The following is a 23,590-nucleotide window of genomic DNA, read 5'->3' on the forward strand; positions in this document are numbered from 1 at the left end:
AGGAAAGAAAAGTTGTCAGATGAGAGGGGAGTGAAAACATTCATGTGTGCATCCATTGAAGTCTTCCGTGAGCCTCTGCTTCCTGCTCTAAGTCCCCGACCCTATCCTAGTGCCCACTGTTTGTGTACGTGTGTGTGTTGTGGTGTGTATGTGTGTGTGTGTGTATGTGAGACAGAGAATCTCAGCCTCTCTGAGATTGCTCTTTCGGTCCTCACAGAGCGGAGGTTATCTGTGAAACTGAGCCTCAATAGTCTACTACAGCAAAATGCACACATACTCACTCACACTTACTCCTGCATACACACACAGTAGGGACTGAGTATTAATATCAAAGGACACCACTTAAGTTTTAATCCATAAGGTCCAACTGAAATTAAATTACTATTTTGATCTTGCATACATATCTCCTCTCTAAATCACATGTCCGGTGCTCTTAAGGGGACAAAAAAGGAAACCAAAGGGAAGAACTTCATATTTTCTGGTTAAAATTGTACCCCTTATTTTTTAAAATAATTTGACGAAATACCACCAGGTCATAGATGGAGACCTTATGTCCATACAGCCATGAGCATCAACGTCGTAACCGGAGACTGTAAAGATGGACAACATGACAGTTCCCCCAAAGTGTGACATTTCAATCTCGATTGCCCCCGGCGTCTATCTGCAGTATAGGTCACAAAGCCCGCCCCTCCATGTTAGTTAATGGGACATGGGCCAAACTAAAAAGTAAAAGTATTCGCCAAATACATTTTTCCCAAAGATGGTTTCTGTCACTGCAGGTAGTTCTCATCTTTCTGAATTTTTTTTGTTTGTATTTTGTTTTTTTTTACAAGTTTGGTTTTAATTAGTTATTTAATTCTACAAAAAGGGGATTTTCTGCCATGACTGAAAGCTCTATGTGCCAATCTATGTGCTTGCATTCAATGGGGCTGCTTGTGATTGGTCGAATTAGTGTTTTGGTGGGACGTTGCCCGCCAAAACAAGGATCTCGCTACAGCACAGACTACGACTCTAAGTAACTTCACCAGTGCAAGATGACAGCGGCCATATCCCGTTATTTTATCCTCACTTAAGCATAGAAGGGGTAAGTGGGGGCACGTCGTCCATCTTTATATACAGTCTATGGTTGTAAATTAGGCAGAGCAGACTTTTACAATGAGCCAGCAGCTTGGTCTCAGTCCCAGGGCATCAAAAAATGCTGCTTGGTCAGTGGCTTCAGATATGGCAGACAACAAACCCCAATGTAAACCATCTGTGTCATTATTATATGGTCGGAGCCATGGGCATAGTTTAAAAGTGACCCATCCAGATGGGTCCAACAAGCACAGGTATTTGACTCAGGAGGCCGGTGTTTCTGTCCGGTGTGAAAGTAAAAGTTGTTGTTGAGTTATTTTGTCATGTAAAACGTTAGTCAATCATAATGTTTTCCTAACCCTAATTAAACAGTGTGTTGCCTAAAACTGACAATCTCTTGAAAAAGATACAAGTAAAACAGCTGCCCCTGGCGTACTGTAATGACTTGTGCCCAAGCATCAAAATATGGTAAGTTGGGAGCCAGACAGCAGCCTGCTATGTAAGACAAGAGCCACAGATTTTGAACAACATACATCAACTTTCCTGCAAGTCTCCTTCTCATCCAACTCACAAACATAAACACACAAATCTTGTCCTGCATCTTAGTTTGTTGAACAAGTGATAAAAAAAAACATTCAAGTGCAATGCTAACATCAGTTTGCAGGTTAGATAGCTGATTAGCTGTTCAGCTGCAGCAAATTTATTCTGTATGGTTTTACATCTTTGAGTATTATGAAAAGTGCTCTATAAATACAATGGATTATTATTATTATTATTATTATTATTATTATTATTATTATTATTATTATTAAACAGCATGTTAAAGATGTAAGATGTAACAACATGCTGTCTACACATAACATGTAGGCTACAGGGCAAACTGTTTTTGTTGTGCCCCTGAAGGGGCTCAGCCTGCAAGCTGCTGTCAGTCAAACACAGACACTGACGTACCTCTCCAGTCAACTTAGATAAGAAGGAGCACTTCTGATATCTGCCCAAAGACCCTTTTTCTACCTGTCTATCATCTAGACATTATTTTAAACTACGTAAAGAGATGTTTAAATGTAATTTCAGTTTGACTTCAACGTCTTTTGTCCTGGTTGATGTAACTTTACTGAATAACATATTTTACAGCAAACACTTGACACACTTGCTTCTTTGTTAGAAATGCAAGCTACTGCTGTATCCGTTTGCAGTGCAGCCAAACAGTCTCATGTTGTTTGAATAACTACATTGATCAATAGCAATTGCAACTTTCACAATAAAAGCCACCCCGTGTTTCAACAGTTTTTAATGTGAACTAGCAGCAGTAGGAAATATTCAGTTAGCATTAGCAGTAACTTAAATACAGCTCTGATACGGTGTCAGGAGTATGAACAGTAAATGGTGAGGCAGTTATCAGTGAGATAAAACTGCACTGCATTACATGCATGCATCTTTTTCCTGTGAATCTCTTGTGCTTAGGTAGGCAATCTGAATGGCGGACCTCGCCACTAACAATGAAAACAACCATGTAAAAAGAAAATTACAGAATATAAATATATTGAATTGTGTTTGCCGAAAAAATACTGACCATTCATGGTATAAAAACGAGGTGTGATTTCATGAAAATTTTAACTTCAAATGGATGAACTGAGTCTACAGATACTGTTAACACCCTGAATTAATGCATTTGATGCGAGACTCATTATTAGCACTTATGTATGTGTAAAAGAAAAAGTGCTTTGAGACAAAGGTTTTCCAGTATTTGTGGTATAAAAAGTCTTACAATATTTAACTGCTTAGTTTTTATTCATGTATGAATTCCTGTTCTATTGCAGCACAAGAATTCAAATCACTCTCTCAGTATTAACAAGCAAATTCTTAGAAAACTACTTCCCATCCATTCTTCATCCTTATGTTCTTTATTGCTTATGATTCATGATGTACAAAACTAAAGAAAACTCTAAAACAAACGACAACGTAAAGACATAATATACTGTACATCAGCAGGTTCATCGGCATCTGTATCACTATCAGAAATCCCATATTGAACAAACACACACGCTCACACACACACATACAGTGAGGAGTATTCAGTCTCTGCAGTTCTGTCGCCTTTGAGGACATCTGCAATCTGCAGCTCTAACAGCGAGCCAACACAGCACCTATGATCTGAAATCAGCGGGCTAATGATGTTTTCTCCTCTGCGTAATATTGTAAGAATGTACCACACACACGCACACATACATGCACACGTGTCAAGAGATGTCAAGAGGAGGGGAGAAGTTACAAAGCAACCCCTCCCTCTTATTCATCACTTGCTTGCGCCAGCCACATCCAGAACACCGCCCCGGGCAATGATTTTCTGAGCAACACCACGTCGATTTCTTTGAACTCGTCAGCCACAAAACGCTACACTTTTCTCCAGCGGGCGCATTAAATAGCTGCAGTGACTCAAAAACACACCACATCTTATGCAAATGTACTGTTTCGCTGCCAAACATATGTAGCTCATGTATAAACTCAGAGTCCAGGCACTGTAAATATCTCTGCATACAACATTTCACAGATGACAAAACCCCCGACACCTCCTACATGTGTGCACAAACACACACGTGTGCACACACTGAACACACGTCCTCTACTTCTTAGATCAGTGATATTTTTACTCTGTCCTGCCACGAGGTAACACCAGAATAGCACCCCACAAACACACACACTCCTCTCACGCTTTTCGCACAACGACTACCTCCCCTGTCCTCTGACCTGCTGCTGGTAAAGGACTGACATTTTCTGTCTGCTAAACAGCTCTATATTTGTCGGCGGCGTAAAACTGACATTCAGCCGAGCAAAATAGCTGCTCTTTCCAAACAGGAAGCACTGTGTTTAAGGATATGTTTCAGGTATGTAGCTGTGAGGTCACACTCTTGGTAGGTCAAATGTCTTTTTTTATGAATGTGACGCGACATAAGAAAGATTGACACCAGCAATCTGCAGGTCATTTAAAGCCTGTATGCCTCTAAGCTTCCCCTTGAACAAATGATCTGATAATGACAACCTAAAGATTTAACAGATAAATCATAGGTCCATAGGTGTGTGTGTGTGTGTGTGTGTGTGTTTGAGTGTGTGTTTGCCTGCGTTGTATGAAAGCTGATGACAGTGTCAGATCGAGGATGGAGGGGAAGATGAGAGGATGTAGTGATGCATGGTAAGAGAGACCGAAACAGGAGTGTTAATGTTCTCAGGCCCACGGCTCTGACTTTAGCTGTGCCCTTGAGATTTATCGTGCATGTGGGCGAGTCTGTGTGTGTGAGAGAGTGTGTTTGAGTGACGTGTGTGTCTGTGTGACAGTGATGATGTGCTTCAGCGGGCTCCTGTGTGACACATTTTGATTATAAATGACCCTCTTATAATAAAAAAAAGCTGTTGGTCTCTTTTGCATCCATGTATAGATAAACTGTCATGATCATAAACCAAGCTGGAAATAACCATAAACATGCACGCACATACACACAAACACACACTGACACACTCTGCCAAGCCCTCTGGAGAGTTATCATTTATCCATGCCCATTCATCCGGGGCATTTGGAGCCATTCAGCTCAGAAAATGAATAAAAGCCCGACTATCAATCAGTCTTTCAATACAGCTGCTAAGTACATCAATCAGGATGAATTCCCGCTTCTGACGGTGACCCCACTCTTTCTCCACCCCACCTCTATCCGCAGTTTGTCGTTTATCATCTTTAACCGCCCATCCGTCCCGTGACGGACGGGGCGGAAGCAGAGCAGGATGGAGGAGGAAGGCTTTTGGATCAGTCTGGGCTTGTGAATCACTTGTCCATGCCGCTTACAGAGATGCTCTGTGATCGCTCTACACAGTCACGCATACATGAACACACACACACACACACACACACACACACACTACTCCAGGGGCCTACTTCTACAATGACAGCTGGGCTATAGACTGCGACCTGTATGTGCTTAACTGTAACATGAGGTCAATCAAGCGAGGCTCCCAGTCACATAGTGTAGAGTCATCGTTAGCTATACGACTGACTCGATCACCCTGACGCTGTGTGCAGAACCTGCCCCAATTCTGCAGCTTTAATAATTTGGAGACTGGATGAGCAACTACTGCAGCACAAGAAAGCATATACACACAGAAACATGAAACACATGTACAGTACACGCAAGATATGATACAGTCACGTAGTGTCGCTATAGGTAGACTTGTTCTGCCAATCTTTGCAGGGGAATGAGCCTAAAAAGGAAGTCAACACCAGGCTGAAAAGCAGCAGGTCTGTTTCACTCCAATACGTGTGTTTCCACCCATCTGTCTTTATGAGCATTTTTCAATTTTAAAAGAAAATCTAAGTGAAGCTTCCGAAAAAATATCAATCCCCGCCCCCCCAAAAAATGTGATAGAGAGCGCAATGGTAACAGACCAAGTGAATAAATGATGGTGCACTTGAAGCACAAACTGAAACATCCACTGAAGCTTTCCCACTGAATTTTTCTATTCAGGGAACTTTTCCACTGAATTTTTCTATTCAGGGAACTTTTCCACTTAATTGACGAAAAGGCGGTAGACAAGAAACATCAGATTGGTGTGGCATGATGAGGAGACTTAAACGTTCTTCCCATCAGCACAATATAAATGCCATATTTCCATCACGTTTTCCATCATTTGACATTTGACAGGTGTTCTTTTAATCACTTCATTTTGTTGTGCCCTCTTCTTCTGTAATGTTATTAATGGCACGTGATTGGAGAATTAGTGCCCAATACAACATGCTATAGAGGCAACTTGCAATTTCCAATCTGGTCACTCCTCTAACTTGTCAAATAATTACGCTTGGTCAGTGACCCTCGGCCTCAGATACCGAAGCACTTTTAGTGGCGGCATGAGACATACCAGCTGGCATCATTTTTTCAATGCTCTGAACAACTGCTGCATTATAAACAGCAAAAAGCCCATCAATAGGTCAAACAAACTCCAGACTTTCACCCGAGTGTATGCTGTTCGTGTCCCAAAACAATCTAGTTTGTTTCTTTTATAACAACATAGAATGCCAGTATGTGTAGCATACTATGGTAGCGATGTATGTCAAATGACATTAAATCAAGTTAGAAACAAAGTACTTATTTTGAGCCAAATCATGATGCTGTTTTGCTAAATCTATCCACATGATTTTACTACCTAAATAAATGGAAATAAGCCTAAGTTTACTACCTAAGTTTTTTTTTAACCTACATTGTACGTGCATTTTGAGAAGAGACTGTATGCATTTCACAAGTGGAAACTGTACATTTCCTGTAAAAAAACAGGTTTAGTTTGAAAAGACATAATGCCTGAAACATGCATAAACCAACACACTGTCCCTGAGTGTCCAAAACTGACACTGGCAGGTTACCCAGAGCGTCAAAGTTCGATGTGCGGGCCACTGACAAGGGTTGGTATTTGACGAGTTGGGAGTGAGATTGTCTTGGATTTTCTTGTAAAAAACTTAAATTATGTGCCACATTTGGATGGAAACTTGGTCAAAGGTGTGCTCTGTTGCACCAGTAACCACAACCAACGGTAATGTACGGACACACCAAAGAGTACACCTCTTCATGATTGAAGCAAAGTAAACACCACTAGAAGTCAGCAAAAACAAAATTTTCAGGAGGGTGTTAAGTTGCTCTTTTAAGATACCCAGTGGAGTTTTCTTGTCAACAAACACAAGTTTGTTTACATTCAGAATTTATCGCATTTAATTTTTAAATTTTTTGTACCCTTGAGGCCTACGAATGTGCTGAAAGCATTTATATCCATTTAAAATATTTGATTTAAAAAATGCATTGCTTACATCCACGTTTAACCATCATCATGTCACCAGTGTGCTCATGCATATACACAGAGCACAACATACAAAAATTTTGCTCCATTGTGCCTCTCGGGGTTCAAAACTCCACAGGGTGCCTTTAAACTTCCAAACTCACATGTTAATCCCAACCAGCAGTGAGTTGTAAAAGTAGTTCATTCTTTAGTTTTTACATTCAAATAATTTCATCATTTCTCAAACTGTTTTTGGACAGATTCTGTCTATAGGAGACAACAGTGACTGTTAACTATTTCAAGTGAGTTGCCTTAAGGCATTCAGGAAAATCACATCTTAATACCGAAATGTACGAGTTCTCCCTTTTTTTTATTGTAGCAGAGATAAGGCATCACTCTCTTTGTGACCCCCAATACCTTCCAGTGTGTATGAATGTGTGAGTATGTGTGTGTGCGCATGTGTGTCACTCACGTAACACGTCTTGTTATAATCATCATTTACAGAATGTTACTCAAGAGCACTTCACATAGTATGCAGGTATGTCCGCCCACTCAGAGAAACCAGCGGCTCTGTGGAGTATCTGTGCTGAGGTGAGCAGTGTGTGTGTGTGTTTGTGTGTGTGTGTGTATGGGGGTTATTGCTCTCAATAATCTCAGAGGTCATTCTGTACTCCTGAAGTGAAGGCATAGTCATCCTTATTGCTGTCTCTGTCTGTCTCTCTTTCTCTCACACACACAAACACACTCACACACACACACTTTCTGTCCAATATGGTGAGGAGCATATTGCAATATCTAAATCTGTAACAAAGAGAGACAGTCAGATCTTTGTTCATCGCAGAGCCTTTGGTCTCAGAGTCCTCTCATCACTTCTGGTTCCTCCGCTCTTGTCTCTCCTCCCCTCCTGCATGTCATCCCTCCTCATGTTGCTCCACATCAGTCTGTCACACCTGCATGCCAGGCTTGCTCAGATCCCCGTTCCCCTGGTTCCCTCCTCCTCCGCCTCCTCCCCCACCCCCTCCGCCCATCCCTCCCCTCTCGTCCTCATCATCGCTGTCCAGCTCCTCGCTCTTCCTTTTGCTGTAGCGCTCGTACAGCACCATGAGCACGCCCATCACCCAGGCCGACACCGTGCCGGCCGAGAAGATGACGAAGCCGATGGCGATGAAGAAGAGGTAGTCCCAGTAGCCCAGGCCTTGGTGGCAGTCCGCCCGCAGCTGCATGCCGACCTCCGCCAACCGCTGGCCCGCCAGCTCTGGGGGACTCTGGCAAACTGTCTGGCCCTCGTCTGGAGGTGAAGGAGAGAAATAGGAAGGAGGGAAGAAAGATAAAGAGAGGTTAGAGGAGTAAAGGAGAGAATAGATTAATGAGGAAAGATATAGAATAAAAGAGAGCAGAGGATAACCAGTACATATGGGTTAAGATGAAGGGCAGAGCATCAGGAGAGAAAAAATGTAATTACTCCAGAGAAAATGGTGTACAACAACAAAAAAGCCAGGACATACACACATTCTCGTCCCTCTGTCTTTGTGAGGATTCTTGTTGACATTATCAATTCTGAAGCCTCTTAACCTAAACCACCACTTAAATACCTAATCCCAACCCTTACCGTAAACCTTTTTTATGTGTTTTTATTTTCTTAGTAATCATTCCTTTTTGAAGTGCAATAAGACGGATGGGTTTACTGTTTGTCTTTTGATAATAATATTGCATGCACTTTAAATAAGCACTCATATAAATGAACACTGATCATTCTCACCCTTTGAAGGTTTCATAAATAAAGAAACTCATCTGCAGTTCTGAGTTAATGTTCTGTGACTTTTATTTCACTTGTAATTAACTAATAATACCATAATTTTAATTTACTAATATATGATGTGTGTGTTACTTTGTGGTTTTAATGATTTACTTTGATTCACCTACACCTATAGCACTAACATTTTGTCATTACAAAGAAGTGTGTATTAGTATGCTTTAAATATTTCAGTACTTATTTTTATTTTAAAGTCCAGCATGTGAAATTTGGTGAGATGTAGTGGCGTCTAGTGATGAGGATTTTAGATTGCAACCAGCTGAAACTTCTGCCGATTAGAAGTCCTCCAGTGTTCATCGTCAGGAGGTTTGGACCAGAAGCTGAATTATCTGCAGAGGTCTTATTCTCCAAAACAAATGCATCCGGTGATATTAACCAGTAAAAACACTCAATAAAGCAGCATGGTGAACCATAAAAGCCTAAAAGTAATATAATCGATCCCTCCTCTGCCCCAAAACCTTACCCTAACACTAACCTAAACCTAATTGCATTCTGAACCTTAAAAGTAACTCTTAACCCTCAAACAGGCTTTCAAAGAAGTGAGGACTGGCTGATATATCCTCACTTTCCAAAAATGTCCTCACTTGGTTGGTAACACGTTTTGGTCCTCATTATGTAGCAAATACAAGCAACACACACACACACACACACACACACACACACACACACACACATACACACACACATCTGTTAACAATGCAGTGATAACCTCTATGATAAATGATCCCGAGAGACACTATAGATTTCCTCTGGGTAATGTAGGTCTTTGGTGTCTAGGACATGGCAACATTATTATGCTGCACACACATGTTCACACACACATGCTCACACACATGAACAGAAAAGGTGACTAGACTTGACTGCAAGGCTCTGACACACCAACCCTCCCTTCCCCTCACGCACATCATTATACACTAACAAATCACTCTGCAGCAGTGGAAAGATAAGGAGATGAGTGTTTTCCCTGACAAAACATCTGCTGCTCATAATGAGGAATATGATAATGAGCCGGAGCGACTTCAGACCACACGGGGAGGCAGAAAGAAACTCTACAAGCCTTTTGAATACCAAAGAGCATTTATTTATGTCATTTGATGCTTTGCGACAGAGAGGTCAAAGGTCGAGGGCGGCTGCAGAAGCTGGTCAGCGTCTCGCTCGAGAACACTTGAGCAGTAGCGCTTATCCTGCCCTGCTGCATGTTTTCATTCTGCTACAGTGACTTTGCAGCATTAGCAAATATACAGTGCCCTCATATGTTAACCCCTTAGATCCTTTCTTAAGCATTTAAACCCCTGAGACCCGAGAAAATTGGTTTGACTTCTTTTGAAAACATGGACAAAAAGCACTGAGCAACTTTGCAAGCGATATCCCCCAAATTGCAAAAAAAAAAAAAATAGTAAATGCTGGGAAGAAATTAACTTTAAAATATCATCTACAGTGGGATTATTAAATTTGAACAAAAAAAAGAAGGGAAATATTCATAATTTTTAAAATGAAATGTTTAAAATTATGCTACAGAAGATAGTTTTTTTAATTTTTATTTTGGTTCTTTCTTTAAGTAATTTTCTCAATTCTCCTTTTACTTTATTTTTTATCTTTGCTTATTTTCAGGTAATTTCCTTGTAATGTTTTACGAATTTCTTGTCAATTTTTGGGCCATTTCTTGTTGGTCATTGCTCATTGCCGTGGGTTATTGCTGTCTTTCGGTATTTTTCCAAAGAAATCAAGCCAATTTGCTCAGGCTTCAAAGATTTAATTAGTATGAATGCAGTGTTAAAAAAAAGAAAGGCGTGCTCTGTGTGGATCTAACGGTGTGATTGGAGACAGAAGGAGAGCAGGTACAGTATCAGTTCATCTGACTTCATCTCTCGTTACAAGCTAATTCCCCTGCTTCTTCACTCCCACCCTCCCTGCATGCTTAATCGCACTTGCACTCCCCCAAAAAAAGAAGTTCCTTTCAAGCTGGGAACAATGAGAGATGAGAGAGCCGAGAGAGCGATAGACAGACTGAGACGAGATGGGAGTATGAGAGAGACACAAAAAAGGAAGTAATGAGGAACAATTTGCACCCTCACACACTCATATGGAGGAGACAGATGCAGTGAGTCTGACCTCAAGTTGAGAGAGGACGGTATCTGGCTGCAGTCCTGTCCGCTGATGGATTATAACCGTTAACAATGTTAATTAAACGGCACTCATCTACCAATAAAGCCAAAGGTCTGAACATGGAACTGAGCGATGGGAGGATGGGGAGATATGATCTATACTCCTCTGTCAAGTTGCCAGGGCTTCATGAAGAAAAAATCTGGAGCTAGAAGTTGTGAAATGATTATAAAACCATCTTTTTGGCATCTACAGTCACACAAACTGACTTAAACCTCATAAATTCTTAAGCGCTTCCCTCTCCTAATATCCAAATTAACTCAGAGATAACCCTGAGACAGATTAGTCTGGTGATTAGATTACTCCGACTGTATGTCTGCAAGGGTTAAAATTACAGCTTAAAGTTCTGACAGGGTTTTTACAAGCCTGTCATTGAAAGCGTCCACAACACATCTGCAGGGGTTTGATAAGACTCTTGATCAATACGGACTTAACAAACACCTCCGCAGGGGGCTTTGTCTCAGATTTGAGGAGACAAGTTGTGCTGAAGCTGTCACAGTGATGGTTTGATGTTGTGTGTGCTAATGTCCTGTGAAGTTATAACAGCTCGGGATTATGCAAACTGTCGCCAGAGTTAGAGCGAGTGGATCAGGTAGCTGTTGTGTTTGTTTATTTGACGGTTAGCCCCATCCAGGCAGAAATAGCAGGTGGATATTAGGTTATTGAGTTAGCAGGGAACATTATGCAAGTCATTATAGTGATTAGTGGTTTGCTAAGATTACTGTACAGTTATTCAGTACCAATAGATAAACTGAGGGTGAACCAGGGGATGCATGTAACGCACTCAGCAGATGCGCTTATCCCAGTTTTAACTGTCCCTCAGTAGGAGGAAGGACATGCAGAGTCTTCCCCAAACTGTCACTTTCTATTCTCCCGCTCCTTGTCTGTGCTCACTTTCAGCACATGTCCTCAAGTGAAAAGGGGAACAATATATAATTCTGTCTGCAACCGTATGAGAGACATATGGGAGGTGGGTCTTAGCTAAAAATCAAAGAGGAAACAACATATGGAAAGATGCGGTTGGGTGATATCAGATGGTTAGTACAGGATTCCTACACATTCCAAAATTCCATACTTTTCCAGGCTCAAAGTGCCAGATTTCTTGGTAGATTTTTCAGACCATATTTGACACCTGAGAACAAAGCAATAACACGATATAAATAAATTGTTTTAAAATCCAACTGTTAACATATATGTTACATTCTGAGGAATTATGCTATTATACAGGCTGTTGTTATGCACTGTTCATACGTATGTATGTTTAAGAAAGTGATGCACCAGAATTTGTATGTAATCCTGAGCCAGTAATTTGTGTATAACCCACATAACTGGGTAGGCTTTGATCACTTGACCAATGCGCCAATGGGAGTAAAGAAAAGGTTAGGGTGGTGGATGGGTCAGACGACCGGGACTTTCCCCCAGGAAACTGGTGTTTGTGTCCCATGTGGTAGCATGTAAACTTTGAGTTATTTTAAGGTATGTCACAACCACGTCTCTTTTTCTAAACCCAACCTGCGTAACTTTATGTTAAATTGCCATTCGTGGGGCGATGTTATTTGTTAGATATCATACGAACTGTTGTTTAAGGACATGTTGTATTATGTCTTCAAATAATTGCCAAAAGATATTAGCGAAGTACTGTAGCTTAACATGTTAAATAAATAAATGTATATTACTGCTTCCTCCTATACTTTTTAGTCTCTTTCATAAATTGGAAACTCAAATGAGCTGAAACAAGTTGGATAATTTAATTTTCAAAGTGTTTGTGCAATCTTCTTTATTCACTGTGTCCTTGGAATTGGCAGCCGTGAAGGTTTTTTTGATTCAGCAAAGATTTGTTTACTTCTCTTATAATTACATCACTGTGAAACTCATACAATAAATGTTCAGACAAACTTCATAGTTGGTCATTTTAGATGCTATATGTATATTTGCTGTTCAAAGACTTAACCACATTGTCTTTTTCTAAATTTTATATATTAGAAAACAAAATAATAGGCAAAAGTCTAAGAAGATAAATATTTTCCCATACTGTTTTTTCTTAAAATCAAATATTCCACAGGAACCCTGTCAATGAGATCAACTAATCATAAAATCATTTTATGATTTATCATACAGTAAAACAGTTATTCAGAGCGACGTCCTTCAAAGATTGTTCTCATGCACTGGAGGAGTCATACAAAGAATGATTTTGCTGAAAGTTTCAAATTAACAGATTTTGGTCTAATTTTGAGCCTATTTAAAGAAGGAAATGTAATAAGTAAATACTCCCATTCATTTTTTATTGGGGAGAATGTGCTGCCCCAGTTTGGTTCTGTCGTCTTTTAAATAGTTTTTTGCTTTGTGTTGTCTTACTTGCAACAGATATTTTGAGTGTGTGATATGCTGTTATCTGATTTATTTGTCTTTATATTTTGGAAAATAATACAAAATAACAATTACAATGAACTTTGTAATACCCCTCTATTTATATCTCTCTATACTTCTCTATTTTTCTCCCCATCTCTGTGTCCCATCAGTTCCGTCCCTCCGTCACTCTCTGTCACCATCTGTGACGGTCTGGGCCGGCTCGCTGATCTGCTCAGTCTCATTACACTGCCAAGCTTGCCTCAGGACAGGTGTGAGGATTTGTCTTGTGATTGTGTGCGTGCAGTGAGGTTTCTGTCTATTAGTTCTTGCAATAACATTCATAGCTGGATGCCGGAGCAGCGAGTTAGAATCAGTGACTGTACAAACACACAACAGCAGCAAACAGGTCCCTTGGGCTGTTTGGGTCTCATCTGTCCCTCCTCAGTCACTGTTTCCTGCACCTTGCATTTGCACAAAGTTCTTGGCTGCATGTTTCTGCAGTCTGGTCACCTCTGTGAAGTGAGATGAAAGCCTGGACAAACTTTCAGCCAGAATTTGGCAGATGTAGCTCAAGTTCCCCCCAAAAAAGTTTAAGGCCCAGGTAAGCTTATCTCTTTTCCAAAGGTTGTTGGTCCTTTCGTGTTGTCCTTGAGAAAATTTCAGGGCCATTTAAGGCTTTCATCCACAGCTTACAATGTCCCAAACTAATCTTCTCAATTAACTTTCAGGCCAATTAAGGCATATTTAATTGCTTAGTATCACCTTTGAGAAGCCTGATCCTTCTCTCAGTCATTAGCTCTTACTTTGCCGATATCTCAGCTACATTTTGTAGCACTTTATCAAAGTGTCCAATGTGAATAAAGAGCTACTGTTGGTTAAAAACAGCATTTAAAACACAAAAATATAGGACGCAATTACTGTAGAAGTAATCAGTGATGCATAACATATCTTCTTAAAGTGAGGCCAGTGGTGGAAGAAATATTCAGAGCTTTTACTTAAGTTACAGAAGCAAGTTACCTTAACTAAAATTCCTCCCGTGTAAGTCTTGCATTCAAAATCTTACTTCAGTAGAAGTACAGAAGTATTAGCAGCATAATGTATGTAAAGTATCAAAAGTAAAAGTACTAATTACGCAGCAGACCCTTGTCAAGGTGACAATATATTGTTGGGTTATATTACGTATACATTACGATGTAGGCAGCATTTTATGTTGGAGCTGGTCAAAAAGTACAGTTGGGTATAACAGTCAATCTATAATTATTCTATAATTCATCATATTTTATAAACTGAACCTGTATGTTGTATGTAAAACCTTGATCTGAAAAGTAAATACAAAGTAAAGCTGTCAGTAACACAGCTGAGTGAAAAGTACAATATTTGTTTTGGAGATGTAGTGAAAGTAAAGCAGAAAGTAGCCTAAAATGGAAATATTTGAGAACAAGGTCCTTAAAATTATACTATACAATGCTTAAAAAAGTAAATGTATTTAGTTATTTTCCACCACTGAGCGATACTACTATCTTTTGCTTAACAGTGGTCTCTGTAGCTACAAGTGACAATTTTGGTATAATAAGCCAATTAGGCTAATGCTAAATAAGCCTCGATAAGCTATTGAAACAGCAGCACAAGGGTAAAAGATTCATGAAGTCTGTGTACTGACTCTTTAATGCTTACCTAAAGTTTGCAAGCATTAGTCACCATAAGCTTCAGGTCATACCAGACTAAGTGAGGCTGCAGCAGGAGAACCACGGAGCAAAGGTGCATTTTACTGTTTATGAATTATTTGTGAGAGAAAGATTGTGTTATCTCCAAGCTATTTAACTGTCAGACACACAGTTATTATTGTAACTTAGACTATGTCAACACTATAATACATTTTCCTTTTGAAATTAAAACAACTTCAGTCCACACAAGCATTTTTTTTCTATCTATCGAGCCAATTTTAGGACTGTTTCAGAAGTAATCTCCCCCCACACTGGCATGCCTGAAAATGCACAGCATTTTACCAGTCAAGTAAACTATGAAGATGGTGAAAAGTAAGACCAGAGATTTCTCTGCATGGACCAACAATAACGTTGAACCGTTACTGAAAACAACATAAGTATAGGGCGGCCAAGGCGGCAGAAAGCATAGATTGAGAGTAAAGCAAATTTGAATGGAGCGCAACAAATCAGGGAACGACATGTTGTGACTGAAAAGACCCAATCAGGAAGCGCACATCAGTTTCTGCGTCATTGTTTCCATAAGTCTCCATTTCAGCCCTTCGACAATCCAGGAGCTTTCATTATGAAACAGGTCAGCAGCATATTCAAGAGTCTACAGTTTCGGGGTTAACCAGAGTACTGTGGACGCAGGCACAAAAGTTGTGTTTGAAAATGAAAATGTGTGACTGTGAATGTAGCCATAGGCTGTTCCAAGTTAAGGAGTGAACTATGCAGCTGTATTATGTATGCAAACATAAATGTGGGACTGAAACAAGTGTTGGCGGATATTAGCCTATAGAAGGAATATATACATCAGGTATATTTCTTTGTCTCCCAAGCCCAAAGGAGAAAAAGGCCCGCAAATTTCTCTGCAAATCTATTCCTTTGCAATGACAGCTTCATTTTAGAAAGAATTCACGACTGCCTCTTATAATCAGAGATAAGAGAAAATAATTTGAGCATTACTGAAGAACACTGCGGGAAAAGGTGGCCGCCGGGATGATTCACTCTGCGTTCAGTCTCTCTTCACCGTCTGTTTCTCTGTCACTCACTGTTTTCTAACTCATCCCATCACTCAAGCAGGGAAACCACTCAGACATCATTCTGGCAGAACGCCCTTGACATTTTTAGCGTTTGTCCCTGTTTTTCACCGGTCCGATTTCTTTTACCTCTCCTTAATAATGTACAACTTAGCTATTTAATTTATAATCATATTCCTGTATCATAGAAGCTAAAGTCCAATATGTAAGGAATTACTGCAGTTGATGACATTGAATTAAAGGTGCTGGTGCTAACAGAGGTGAGGTGTTTTTTTGTGTCTCTGTGTATCTGATTATGAGGCACTTGTTTGACGATGCCAATTCATTTAAAGTGTGCAAAATCTACCCTTTAAACATTTCTAAAAAAGCCCACTCCTATTTCTTTCTAGTTTCTGCATATGTAGCACTAATAAAATCCTTTTGTAGATACCAAATCAGAAGAAGACGAGTACCTCCGGAACGAAAGTACAGGCCGTTTTCAGAGAGTATGTGCACGTATTAGAGTGGAAGGCAGAGATAAAGAAGTGTGTGTCCTTTTTGTTCCTGCAGCGCAGCTCTAATGTGCAGTCTAATTCCAGCAGTCTCAGGACAGTGGCTGCAGCCTTGAAGATTTCACACTTTTCTGCATGCATGCTGCACTGCAGTTTCCATATTCCTGCACCTTAAACAAGCACTGGCTGAGAAATGCTGCAGGATGGCCCCCACTCTGCCCTCTTATGATGAGATAGTCTGCTCTGAACATTAATCTCTGGCAAGAAATTTCTTCTCTTGGCCAGCGCTTAGTTACTGTCAGACTGTCGTTGGACAAGATGTCACTGTTGTCTGGTTTTTCCTCCAGCAGCATGACAGGAAGCAGAGTGGTCATCAGCCCCGTTCTCATTCTGAACTTACAAAATATGCTTTGACAGTGCTTTTGGCATTATATCGTAGCGCCAAAAGCCAACTTTCGCGTCCACATAAAACTCTGCTGGACGGCATCAGGTGAGAACGCTGCCAGATGGTGCCAATGTTATTATACGCGCCGAACAGCCGGGTGGCTGGATAGCATGTGCCGCATCCACCTGATGCGCGCATAACCCGCATCACTTGTGAACACAGGTGGACCATAAACTAGACGACATGACACTCTCCAAAAGTGAGGCCATCACCCCCTGGTGGCTGGCTGCAGTATAGGTCAAAAATCCTGCCCCCTCCATGTTAGTGAATTGGACATAGTTCAAACTAAAAACTTAAAGTACACATTCAGTAATTTTATTTTTTTTTTCAAAATATGGTTTCTGTCATTTAAGGTCAGGGGTGTTGGATGGGTCCAACAAACCCTGGACTTTCATGCAGGAATCCTGTGTTCACTTTACATCTGAATGTGCCTCCTTCCCTTAATCATAAGCATCCATGCCCTCGTTGCCTGATCTAACCAATTGTGGCAGCATGTGCATTAGTTGACGTCCCGGTGTTGGTTGCCATGTGCTGTTGTTGCGTAAACATAATGCGCAGCTTAATCGCACCATGTGCTTGTGTTGACATCACAGTAGCAGCATCCTGGAACGTAAACAGCAGCTGCAAAAGAATACGTAATATGTAGATGGGAAGTCCACTGCAAAGCAGTAACATGTGACGACTCTGGATGAGAACATGTCAGTGGTCACGTATCTGTCCTCACCGTGCTAAGAATCGTCTTGTTTCTGCTGTGCATGATGTCACGATGTTATGGAAATACAACCGGGGTTGTGGTCAGAGGTGTCAGTGTGGCACTATGCGGACAGTGTCGTGAAGCATGCAGCTGAGCGGACACAAAGCCCCGCAGCTCTGTGACACAGCACAGGCCGGGGGCTACAAGGACTAAAATAGTACCGAAGGAAATAAACTGCAGTAATCAGAGGAATAAACACAGTTCACTTACTTACAGATACACTCAAACACTACACACAAGTAGAGCTTTCCAGGAAATGTGAATGGGGACTTAAATGTTTTTCTGTTTGATCTGAAAGAGAATGCACAAGTATCCTGTGAACACAAACGTTGGTGTTTATGTGTGTGCGTGAATACATAAATGGCTCTAGTTGCTGCCACCGCTGCGGTGCGATACGGTCTCCGTGTCAAATCATCAGCTGGATGATTTCCAAGCTCAGCACTGAAACACTGACAGAGAGCAGGAGTCATCACCTCCCTGGAGGAGGGGCTATAGTGTAGGGGCGCGACGCCGCAGAAAAACACCGCTGACTCTTTTATGAACTTCACTCTGTTTTCCTCCGACTCCGCCGCTCGACACATGAAAGAGCAATGAGCGGCGGAATAACAATCATTTCTCTGGCTTTTCAGACTACGCTGTGAATGCAAACACATCCACAGACGCCTGCGGTCCGCACAGAAGCAATCAAACACTCAATTTGTGCATTCTGCGCGCATGCATGTACACAGTATGTTCATATAACTGATGATCAGAGCTGTGAGGTATTAACCTGCGAGGCACAGAGCCCGTCCTGAGAACTGGGAACAGAGCTATTTATAAGCAGATTAATTATGCCAATGCATATGGTAATCAGTATGGTTGTGGTCTCATGTGGAGGGGGAGGTGGAGGCTATAGACACAAACCTCCCCTCTTCCCCTCAATCACTGAGAATAAACCAAAGCCTACTGTTACATTTCTGTGGCTGACCTTGGCCTCTGACCTCCCTGTGGAAGCTGGCTGCTGAAAATAGTTTCTAAGATGTTATTTATGAATTCATTTGATCATAATAGCATTGATGTCCTCAGGCTCACTGCCAAGAGAGCCCAGGAACACTCATTTAGTGTTTTGCAGGTCAAAAGAAGTCTGGAAGTTGATGTTACAAAGTGTTAGGTAGCGTACAGACTGACTTTGGTCATCTAATTAGTTTGAAAGGAGCCAGTCCAGAGACACAGGAATGATCCCAACACAGATAAGGTCAACAAAACAACTCATTATTGTCTGGTGAAAAAAAGTCAGACGAGGCTTAACTTCTGCCACGACATTACAGCATCGGTCAAGATACTGCACTGGCCGATTAATGAGAACAGAAAACAAGTCCAGTTCATTAGTTTTTGTTTATAGTCTGTTATTCTGAGGACTTTCTTTGGGGGTTTTCTGTCTGTGTTTTCTTGTGTTTAGTCTGTTTCCTGTTTTATTTTGTAGATTCCCTGGGCCTTTTTCAAACCACCCCCCACACAGTCTCACTACCCACTTTCACTCCATTTCCGTGTTCATGCTGAGGGTCTGCCACATTAAGTGCTGTCCCAAACCATCTAGCATGGAGTGGAAGTGGCTTACTAAACCCTCCAACAGTGAACCTGCATCGATGCCTGACTACAAGCATCACCGCATTGTGTTTGTCATGGAGACACTTCTTAGAAGTCCTGTGAACACCCTTAGGACTGTAAACTGCTCAAACTAAGGGGACGTTTACACTGCAGTGTTTCTTGCACGACACATTTAACATTTGTTGCAGTTTGGCCTTTCGTTCACATGACAACCGTGTTTTGGGGGCCTGAAAACACAAACTATTGAAAGAGTTTAATCTTTTGAAAGCACAACCCTTCCTTCACCACGTAAACTGGCATTTTGCGGATCCTGTGAGAACGGTGACGTCACGGCCGCACTTTGTGTATGCACGTGGTGTTCTTCTATGTTGTGTCATTACAAAGTTAAACCACCAACTACTGGCCTGACATGCACACTACAGCGTTTTCTGTTGTTTCTTGCGGATCCATGTACATGAGGATTGTTCTCACAATGTTATGATATGAACATGGATTTTGTTTTTAAATGCAAAGGAAAGACTTTTCAGTTTTTAGTAGAGCGGCACAGCCTACAGATCAAATAAAAAAGAAAACAAACGCTTTATTTTTGTGCATGGTTATGAAATATTACAACAGCTCTTTTTTCCACTGCAGAGAGGGAAGTTTGTCCCAAAGCCTGCTGCTGTACTTATATCCAGCACCTTGATGAAGGTTGCTTCATTCAGCTGTGAAGGTAACTACAAATGAAGTGACACTCTGAGACGGAGTGGGAGTGTATAGGGTCGGTGTGGGTAAGGCCCCTTGTGTGTCATGACTGGTTTTGCTTCTTGCCTTTGTGTGTTTTCCCCCCTTAGTGATTGTCTGCCCCACCCTGATTTGTTTCACCTGTTTCTCATTAACCCTCCTGTCACCCGTCCCCCGTCCCTGCTCTCCTTGTGTGTTTGTTTAGTCCATCTGTGTTGTTCCTTTGCATTGGTCTCTGTGTCCCCCCTTGGATTCCCTGCATGTTTTTTGCTTACTGGTTTGTTTCTAATATGTTTTTTTTCCTCTGATATTTTGTTTTTCTTTTACCAGCTCTCTTAATTTTGTTGTCTGCTTGAGTTTTTGTCTTTTTGCACCAGCTGTATCTTATTAAAGCTCACTTTTCATTCTTCAGTCCTCCCTGCATAGTGTTTTGCAATTGAGTCCTCTCCTAAACTTTTGTGAATCTTGACTGTACAGACTGACCAAAAACAAGGGGAGCACGAAGACTAAATATCTCAGGGAGAGCAGGGAGATAACGAGGGAGAGTTGCAGAGTTGATGAGGGACAGGTGAAACAAATCAGAGTGGGGCAGACACGGCAGCCGGGCGGTAAAACCAGACATGAAATAAAAGCAGTGAACCTAAAAAGAAAAACAGTAAACCCCAAAACAAAGTCCGTAAAATGATGGACCATTAAAAAAAACCCAGGATCATGACAGAATATTGTAATCAAGCTACAAAAGATAAAATATTTGTTACCTCAATCACCACCCAAAATTGTGAAATTCTGCCTCTCGGTATTACAAACTGTGAGGTTTTAATGCTGATTTTGGTTAAAATGTTTGTTTGAAAATTTGCATTTTTACCAAAACATTACAGTTTTGCATTGACCATTTAGTTTTTCATAAACAGTAGTTCTATTTTTTCCATTTATGTTCTGTAGGTTTTAAAATACGTTTAATTGTATCATTATAAGGACATTTTTGTAAATAATTGATATGTTCATTGTCTCAGGTGCTGGCGCCCCTTTAGATAAGCTGTCACAGCCTGTGGTTTTAGTATAAAGACCTTGTTGTTTCATGTTGTGAATCTGACACCTGATAAAGGTCCAAGACTGTAGTGCTGTCAGTCATGGATTTCTGAACGAGCCCAGGGGCCCCATGTGTAAGGCCCCTCCGTGCCTTCACCTGCATGTAAAATGTCACTCAAACTGACATGTAATGACCAGGAAAAGACTCGAGATGAATACAGTGAGACACAAAAAGACCACAAAGAGATGCAAAGAAACTTCAAGATGACGCAAAATAACTATGCTAATAATGAGAATATGAGAAAATGAAAATGAATCTCAGAAAATGAGAAAAACAACCACAAAGTCACACAAAACAACCACAAGGCAATACAGAATGACACAAAACACTAAAAAAGACACAAAATGACCTCAAAAAGACACAAAATGTCCTAAAAGAAACTCAAACGACTACAAAAAGACACAATACAGGCACAAAGAGACACAAAATTACCATAAAGAGAGATAAAATAACTAAAACGAAACACAAAAAGACCATGAAGAGATGCAAAGGAACTGCAAAGAGACACAAATAACTGCAAACACAGGCAAAACACAGCAAGGACACACAATATGACTACAAAGTGATGCAAAATGAACAAAAAGAAAAAAGAAAAACATAAAATTGTCTCATTGAGACATAAAATGACATTGGTAAGACACAAAATCACCTCACAGAGACAAATTACAACAAAGTGACACAAAACAACCTCAGAGACAAAAGTAACTACAAAGAGACAAAACAAACAAAAAAAGACACAAAATGACCTCCAAGAGAGACAAAATAACCTCAATAAGACACAAAATTACATTGATAAAATACATTTTTACCTCAAAGAGAGACAAAACTGCCTCCAAGAGACACAAAATTAACCCAAAGACACACAAAGTTACCTCAAAGAGACATAAAATTACCCCAGAGACACAAAGTTACCTTGATAATACACTAAATTAAAGAGACACAAAATTACATCCAAGAGACACAGTTAGCTTTATAAGACATAACATTGAAAAGACACAAAATTACCTTCAAGAGACACAAACAACTACAAAACGACACAAAATAGTCAAAAGGAGACACAAAAAGATGCATAACGACTGTAAAGACATGTAAAAGTCTTTGCTCCTCTGCAGGAGAGGAGAGGTGGGGGGGGGTTTGCATAGCTGTTCCCTGGGGGCCCATTTTCTCATAATCTATTCATGCTCAATGTTCACTGGATCTCTTTTTTCTTTGCACCTCTCAACTAGATGCGCATTCGACAACATTTAGTTTGAACTACAGTCACTTAAATGAAATGCTGAAACAATGGCTATGTTGTAGGTGGACATTAAACTTTCACTTTCCGACCACATTTTAAAGACGACTGCTTACTGGAAGTGTTTGATATCGGATGTAAGACTTTTTTCGGCCCCTCCTCGCTGTTTATCCAGCCAAACGCATCATACAGGGGTTGGCTAAGACTAAGAATAGCTGACCTTTTCTCCATCACATCCACTAGGGCTGAATAACACACGCCTTCTGATTCCTCTCCTCTCAAATACGGCATTAGTCAGATTACCACATCCTCCTTTCCATCATTTCTCCATATGATCCCTTCTTCCTCTGGCGGAGGATGAGTAGAGAGAGAGAGTGAAGGTCAGATAGCAACAGCTCTCTCCTCGTCCCTCTATCGCTTTTCTTATCAGTCTTCCTCTCTTTATCACCTCCCACTTTTCATTTTCATTCTGGCACGTTTTAGCATTTATTCTCCCCTTCAGCCTTTATCGCTCTATTTCCATCTTCTTCTACGTCCTTCTGTTTCTCTCCGTTTTGCTCCGTCATCTTCGCACTCTCCCCTCTCTCTCTTTTCCAATTTTATTCTATTGGCTCGGTCGGACGCACACACACACACACACACACGGTCTCACACACACCTGCCTCTCCTCTTCGCCTCAGGTGATCACATCACAAACACACCCACACGAGCATCACATCAATCTTGGTTTCAAGCTCACACCGCGAAACGCACAGAGACATAAAAACATATACAGGCTGCACTACACAAGTAGGCCAGTTGAATTCGATACGGTTCTCCGCACCAGATGGGTCTGAGGAATCATTCCAGCTGATAAATAATGTATCCTCTACCTGTATTAAATTGAATTGATGCCTCCTTGTCATAATGAATGTTTTAATGGGTTTGAGTGACAGATCTGGGGCACAGACGATTGTTAACTCTTTTGTCCCTCTCTGTATCTCTCTGTCGCAAAGTCCATCTTCATCTGCCCAATTTTTCATCCCTTTCTGTCTTATCTCATCCTTTTTGTCCTGTTGTCATTTCGGTCCTCTCATCTCTCAAGTAATCTAAGATTCACTTTCATTAAGGATAAATCAAGTTCAAACGGTGCTAAAAACCTCCCGTCTCTGAACCCCCGGACCTCTGTTTCTGTTTCTCTTTTTATGAATATTTAACTCTTGCCCCGTGCGTGGCCCCTCTCCCTTGGCTCTTTGCCTCGGGTTTGTGAGCTGTCCAGGGCGCCGACGTGCAGCCAGAAATACTCCCCCCCCAAACACCGGAGCCGTAACACCACC

The 23,590-nt window shown here is 41.0% G+C and overlaps 1 protein-coding gene across 1 annotated transcript in view; it reads right to left on the bottom strand.

Annotated features, from left to right (window-relative positions):
* Window positions 1-2,349: 2,349 nt before the first annotated feature.
* lrrc52 (leucine rich repeat containing 52) overlaps window positions 2,350-23,590 on the bottom strand; it is a 30,409-nt gene continuing 9,168 nt past the window's right edge. Inside the window, exon 2 of the mRNA XM_042484099.2 lies at window positions 2,350-8,170. Coding sequence (XP_042340033.1) covers window positions 7,827-8,170 — 344 coding nt within the window. The 3' untranslated portion in view covers window positions 2,350-7,826. The remainder of the gene's footprint in view (window positions 8,171-23,590) is intronic.

This window comes from Plectropomus leopardus, chromosome 5 (assembly GCF_026936395.1).
Source record: "Plectropomus leopardus strain MGB_pleo_1.0 chromosome 5, ASM2693639v1, whole genome shotgun sequence".
NCBI classification, from domain to species: Eukaryota; Metazoa; Chordata; class Actinopteri; order Perciformes; family Serranidae; genus Plectropomus; species Plectropomus leopardus.